General features: G+C 41.8%; 1 protein-coding gene across 1 annotated transcript in view; it reads right to left on the bottom strand.

The window, feature by feature from the left end:
- Window positions 1–3,736: 3,736 nt before the first annotated feature.
- Window positions 3,737–7,478, bottom strand: part of oprm1 (opioid receptor, mu 1) — a 28,798-nt gene continuing 25,056 nt past the window's right edge. The window contains exon 6 of the mRNA XM_069144429.1: window positions 3,737–7,102. Within this exon, the coding sequence (XP_069000530.1) occupies window positions 7,097–7,102 (6 nt within the window). The 3' untranslated portion in view covers window positions 3,737–7,096. The remainder of the gene's footprint in view (window positions 7,103–7,478) is intronic.

Here is a 7,478-nt window from a genome sequence, read left to right as displayed (position 1 = left end):
TAGCGATTACATTCTTAAATATATATCCCAGAAACCGCTGGGAGAGAGAGAGGTCAAAGCCGTGTGACTCCTGGAGATGCGATGTTGTTTTTATTTTAATTAAGAGGAAAAAAAGCAGCAGTGCCCCGAGGAATGTGTGAGCCTTGATTAGTTTCCATGACATCTGCCCGACTGCAGAGTTTTTCTGTGTAAATCAGAAAGCAGAAGGATTTCAGTGTAGTTTAAAGGATAAAATTGGATGGTGTATCAAGTCTCTCAGCAGAAAATGAGCTGAATGCACAATTGGGGTAGCATATAGTTGAGAAGGCATTTGCATCTGAATGGGAATAAAGATATAATTATTCCCATGTCATTAGTTCTCTGATGTCCACTTTTGGAGGGGAAATGAGATCGAAGAGAGGATAGAATAATAAGTACAGCCTCTTTGCATTATGCTACTGCTTTCCATCAACATGGCCATTATTACCAGAATTGAATTTCCATTACATCTCAGTCTGCAACACTCCCCAGGCCTAAGTATTCACCAGTTTGCATAGCAAGATATGCTTTTTAAGTAGTGGACACTGGAGATATTACTGGAACAAAAATCATGAAATGAAGAGAGCAATCGTTGAATGTGCGCTCATTAGATAGAGAGTGTGTTTGCAATTCAAATATTACAGAAATATTTTACGGGGCCCATAGTGTCCTATATTTTGCTTGTAAGGAATTGATATTAACTCTAAATTGTCTGGAAGGTTCCCGTAAATAATTTAATTTGGTGCTAATTACTGGGACGGTGTTTGGTACAATTCATTCCATTATTACGTTTTCATTCACCTGAAACTGAGAATTGCTGTTCCACCTTAAAATGAGTTCTTCATATCTACATTGAGAGCAGGTCCTCTTCCAGGGCCTGGAGGATCGATTCAGAGTTCATGGTTTTCCTCTCGGGGTTTGTTTTTCCGCTCCATTAGAAGTGAAAGAGGTGCAGTTTTATCTCATTTTTGCAGAGGTACACCGATGGTAAAATGAAAGTCATAGAGGCATGATAATCAAACTTTGGTAGCCAATCTTTTAGTGTGCAGACCGGGGAGCTGCAAAACAAAGTGCTAGCAGGAGGACAGGGTAATGAAATCAGGGGGGGGGATGGTGGATGGGAATATTACCTGACTGGATGGCTCCTGTGGCCCCACAGTCCTGCTGAATGATTGCCCTGTGAAAAATAGAGTCAGCAATATTTCCAGTGATTTAAACGAACTGCCTGAAACGGGGCCCATTCCCAACCACCAGGCGTCGGAGGAAGACGGAGAGAAGAAGTCAAAACAAACCAGACCCTGTTGGGTTGTCGTAGCGACAGCTGGTTAGCCAACTGACGAACCGAGGCAGCTTATTGGTCAGCTGTCCAACTCCCTCCCTTTGCTGCATGCCTCGTTTATTGGCAGTCGGGCCGATGAGATGGATGGCAGTTTTGTAGGCCTCTGCGATCTGGTCCAGTCATTTGCTTTCTGGTTCATAAGCTGGACGAGCTGAAAGGGGTTTCCTTCCGTCGGCACAGTCCATGCAAGCATGTCCCCTCACCACACCTGAGATTCTGTCTGGAGCGTCCGCCTCTCATTCTCTTGATGTGCTGTGAATCACACCACCAAAAAAAAACAACAATGCTCTTCCCGGTTAGGTGATGAGAGCCGGGCAGCCATTAATTTCGAGTGTGAAATAGCCGAAGGAAACCACTGCTCTGTGACAGTGCTGAGCTGGTATCAAGGCACGGAGGAGTTCAATTTGGGTTCGGCACGGCTCTGAACACACTCCTCCTTGTCCCTCCCGTTCGGGGTTTCGTGTAGGATTTTTTTTTTTCTGTAATCAGTTTATAGCCTGTGTAAGTGAGGCTCCGGTTATGACCACAGCAAGGCCACGTGTCGCAGGGCCTTTTTCCCTTCAGTCCTCAGAGCAGAACAGCAATACACAGTATGAGGCAGATAGGATCCAAATGACTCTCTTAAATAAGTTGGAGCCACATTTCCTGCTTAATCTGATTATTTAAACCATGACGGCTGCAGGTTTGACAATATCCCACTGTTTATATGACACTCAAACTTTTTTTAAATATGATTCAGGGATGTACACAATGCGCACCTTATTAATCCGTTCATAATTACACTCTGTGGTGTACACCTGTGAAAAGTGATTGTAAATATGTTTACTTGCATTGTTAGAATCCAATCAAATATGTCCAATTTAGAGAAAAGGTTTACATTTGCAGACGTAAGTTACCACCTCTTCCCTGCAAGCAAAACAGCATTTTACAGTTCCACACAGAAGAAAGAGATCGGCCACGGTAGGGCATATCCGTCTGGTTGGATAAGTGTTTTTCAATCTTCACATGCAGGCTCTCATTTCTGTCCTCAAGACTAAGCATTGACCTATTTTTTTTTTTTTTTTTTTACACGAGGTCATTAAACCTAGATTTGGTGAATTAGCTTTGATTAGCAGTTTTACAGCATCGGGTCTGACCGGGAGCTCCATCTCTGCAGGGTTGAGGGCACCGTCAACGTCACTTGGTGATAATCGCTCTGACGGGACTAATCATGCTGCCAGCTCCAATAATCCAATACGTGGCTTCTCGGCATTCCCACACATGACAGCACAGAGTTGTAGACAAATACGTAGAGACGCATGCCGTGAAACTACCTGTGCACTTCAGAGACCACACCGAGGATGTTTTCCTGCACAGACACCAGCGAAAGAACCTCACGCTCACTACACCGGCATGCATACGTATTCTTGGATATTATGTGCAAACACGCTGAACGGAATTTAGGTTGATAATGTTCACACATTACTTTTTGAATGCATTTGTATTTTAGATTAAATCTGAAGTGACATTCAGTCGCATCTTTCCTCAGTGTTTGGAAGCAGCCTTGGTAAATCAGTTCACTTTTTGTAATAGAGGGATCGAAGCTGACGAGGCTATCACAATCCCTGTGTAAAAAAAAAAAAACAGAACATGTTTCAGTCTGCTTCAGTTAATGCCCTCTTTCACTTCCCCTCGACGTCAATCCATCCATCCATCCATCCATCCATCCACCCACCCACCCACCCACCCACCCATCTATCTATCTATCTATCTATCTATCTATCTATCTATCTATCTATCTATCTATCTATCTATCTATCTATCTATCTATCTATCTATCTATCTATCTATCTATCTATCTATCTATCTATCTCACAAGCAAACAAACCTCAATTACTGGAGCTGAAAAAAAAAAAAAAAAATCAACAAAGGCTTGTTTAGTCACTGCTTAAATATGCAGGTGAGGTTGGGTTCAAATTTCCTCACAGACCACCTCTAAACCAGTTCCCGGGTCCTGATATTGGGCATGCTTGCTCATTGTGGCCTAATGAAGACGGTTGGATTTAAAGTCATTTCCGCTGAGATAACTCGATCCAGAGCCAAACTCGCATGCAGTCACTGAGCTGATGCATAATTTTGTAGCTGAATAATGGAGCTCACCAAATGTCACAGCAAAACTGTAAGTTTTCATCATTCGGGAATAAATAATAAACATGATTGATGGGGGAAAATGCTGCAACCTCACACTGTGGCTTGCTCAATATGAGTTAATTCATTTTTTTTTTTTTTTTAATCATTTCTTATTTATCCTCCTCATTTGTGTTTTTACAGAAAAGAAAACCTTTATTGTGTTTTAGACTGAGAATGAAAAACGTGCATGTATTTGACAAAAGAACAGACCACAATGCAAATGACACTTTATTCAGATGCAAGAAAAAAGGCATTCAGTGAGATTCAGAATTGCATTTTATTCCATAGACGATGCACTGGTTAGTTGTACTATTATATGTTCAGTGTTACAGAGTGTCGGCCATAAATCATAAATTATTGTTTACACATTAGATTATAAGAAATGACATTTCAAGACTACAGTACATGGTATAATAAGTCATAATTGAGTCATATGTCATGTAAAGCAGATGATAGAAAAGACAGAGTTAAATGGCATAGCCTGTACAGATTATGAACCGTATTAAATTAATTTTAAGTAGTATATTCTGTACATGTTGCACATTGGATGCCAAATGCCCCTTTTATGCAACAGAATGTATGTATGTATATTCACTTTAATCATCTCATTATAAACTAATACCATTAAAATATTGTTATAATAATGATCTGCTATGCTCCGTCCCGTTAGTTACTGTTGCTATGCCTGTCAATCTCTCTGTTGTTGCAGTTTTCAGTGGTAAAGGTGGCAGATTTACGGCTCAGCTGTCGTTCAAACAGTCATTCGTAGCGACCCTGTTTTTTTAGACCAAAGTCACGGCTGTGTCTGGCAGACTTTATCAGCTGCAGCTGGCTAGCAAACTAAGATATTCTAATGTAAACAAATGTTGTCATCGTTTTTTGAAGAGAGAACTTTAGTGCACATTCTTACCAGCTAATTATCCATGGGAAATATGGAGAAAAATGCATTTTATCATTTAGACTACGTAGGTCGTCGTATTTTTTTGCAAGCTACGGTCAGACTGTAATTTATTTCTAACATAACCCTGTTTACCTGTTTAACTTTGTGGACTTTTTTGTTGGTCCAAACAATTTGATCCCGATTTCAACGTTAAAAGAGAAAAAGGCTTTTAAGATTAGAACTAACAGATGTAATGCTATCCTGGGTTGGCCGGAGTTGCTACAGTTTAAAGTTCCCCATAATCAATCGAAAATACTACTGCTGCTACTGTAGCAAGCTCGGTAGGCGGACCGGGCCTTTTGCAAAGGCTCGAGATACGTCTCTCCATGTTCTTAAAATACAGACTAACACAGGCTCAGCACATAGAGGACTATTAAGAGAAGGTCCGACTGGGTCGGGGACTCACTTTTGTGAACAATGAAAATGTTGATATACAATGTGAAGAGTCTAACAGTTAGGATACACCCTGAGGAGTTCACCAATGTATGACACGACTAACGTGGACAGACAACACATTCATACTCACAGCTATGAGCATTACAGAGTTCCCAGTGCTCTGTACCATCATTTCTCAGATTGAAACACCTTCTTGTTGTGAGCTGACGTTGTTTACGACGACAACATTTTCTTCCCAGTCCAAATTATCCGCCTGAAATACATTCTATAGCGTGAAACGTGACATTTGGCTCCTCGACGTTTTGTCGCACGGAAAAACACGTGCATGAAATACAACATGTGACAGCTCATGGCCCCCACACGGCAAACTCTGCTGCTATTTTTGAAGCTATTTATTTTGAAGCCTGCAGCCTGAAAGACTGAAAAGAACATGAATCTTCTATATTCCTTCAAAATTGACTGAACTTCAACTTCAACTTCTTCAAAATCAATCCACCATGTGCCATACAGACATGCAGATGGATCGAAAAACCGTTTCTCACAGTCCCACTTTGTCCAAACAAAGCAGTGATACCAGAAAATGTACCAATCACAGATCAGTTTTCCGTCGCAAAACAAAACAAATGACAGTTAAACTCTGTATATTTTCAAGTTTTACACACATTGTTTTCTGATTCATACGCGGCTCTTAATACAGCAAGGCAGATTCAATATGACAAAATGTAAATTTAGGAACACCGACTTTTTCTTTTAGTTCACATTTATAAAAAAAAAAAAAAACAACAACAACAACGGAATACTTACAGTATTTTACATTGAAGATTAATACAATCATGTTCAGCTTTACAGATCTTTAGAAAAAAATACTGGTACACAGAATATCGCTACTCAAAAAAGGCATCTGGCAAGTGTAGCATACTGCACAACACGTAAGCACAAGCATTTCAAAAGGTTACAACAGATGTACAATCCTGCTTGGCTCACTTGTCTTCAGAGGAGAATTGACTGCTTTTAAACCCATTCCTGTTGTAATGGCTGTCGGGTCGGTGGTTAATCATACACCGGTCAATTCACGTGTTTGCACTACGGCTGCAGCTCGCTCTGTGCACTGTGCAAACAGGCTGACGCATCTTCTTTGCTGGTTTAGAGCCTCCTCAGTTAAGCGCAAGGATCCACTGTGATAAACACAGATGGTTTTCCCTTCTGCACATTCAGAAGTTTGATAGATTTTGTAGAGAGATGCTCTGCTATGTGTCTGCTCGACGATTAAATATTTACTGAGGAAAAGGAACGGACTTGCACGTGGAGAAGAGAGGGAGTGTAGTTGTACAACGACGCAGTCCACAATCCTGACGTGGCCAGAGAGCCAGCGTGGTCCCTGCTGGATTCACAAGAAACAGGATGACGAGCACAGTTGGTGCAGAAGATGACTTTGAGTAACGCCTCCTGTCCAGTGATGTTTTCATGTGGTGGGAGAGCCGCAGAGTCTTTGAGCAAGAGCCTTTATCACGCAGTGACCCCCGTAAATCCACATCTCACTTCGCGCTGTCCTCACACGTGACAATAATTCAATTAAAGGACACCCAGAGGAAAATCACTGACCCGTATGAGCTCTGCAAATACAATTATTTGATCTGTTTTACAACTTCACTAATTAGTGATAAGCGGAGGGTTGGACCAACGAGGCAGCTCTGCACTAATCAGAAATAAACCATATGTCAGTGGCTTGTAAAAGTGGATTTTGTAGATCTGTCGGATTACTGCGCAAATTCAGTCTGTGGTGTAATAATGATTATCATAATAATACTATTAAAACTCGATTAAACATTTTAGGTACGATTTAGTGCAACAACTTCTTCAGCCAGGAGGCCACGGTGTTGTAATGGTGCTAGTTTTTCTGTTTGGTCGAATGCCTCCCCGCTCCGTATCTGTTTCAGGGGGCGCCGTGCTCTTACTTCCCCCGGCTGGCAGGTTAACGGCCCGACTCGCAGCACTTCAATTAAGCTTTCAATACATCGTTACAACGGTTTGTGCTCTGGAGTATCAGTCGTGTCCCGGATTTTTGTTTTGTGCGTGTGTGTGTGTGTGTGTGTGTGTGTGTGTGTGTGCGTGTGCGTGCGCGTGCGCGTGTGTGATCAGAGCCCGGTGGTGATTTGCGTGACCTCCGAGTTGAGGTCGTCGTTGGCAACGCCACCACAACAGCGAGAGTCCACCGACGACCCCTCCAAGGCTAGTCATACCTGCAGAGAGAGGAGGGGCAGTATGTTTCTGTCGTGTTGTAGACTTCATTGTAAGCCAGCATGAACGTTTGCCCAGCGCCCCGCAACCATACCCACAAATGTAATAAATTCAAAGTTGAATATTTGGGGAAATACGCTTACTTGCTTTCTTGCTCAGAGTTAGATGAGAAGATCGATATCACACAGACACGCAGGTCTGTAAAGTAAATATGACACTACAACTAGCAGCTAGTGAGCTTAGCTTAGCATTTACCCGGGAACAGGGAGAAGCGAGGAGTTTAGTCCTGTGCAAAGCAAAAAAAAAAAAAAAAGTATCTATATATTTTGTGGTTTTATGGGAGTTTTAAGTGGCACACTTTTTCGAGACTGGGGGCAG

This window comes from Embiotoca jacksoni, unplaced genomic scaffold, assembly GCF_022577435.1.
Source record: "Embiotoca jacksoni isolate LCO1_2020_lvr unplaced genomic scaffold, fEmbJac1.0.p SCAF_12, whole genome shotgun sequence".
Taxonomy (NCBI): Eukaryota; Metazoa; Chordata; class Actinopteri; family Embiotocidae; genus Embiotoca; species Embiotoca jacksoni.
This window is presented reverse-complemented; position numbering and strand designations above follow the sequence as displayed.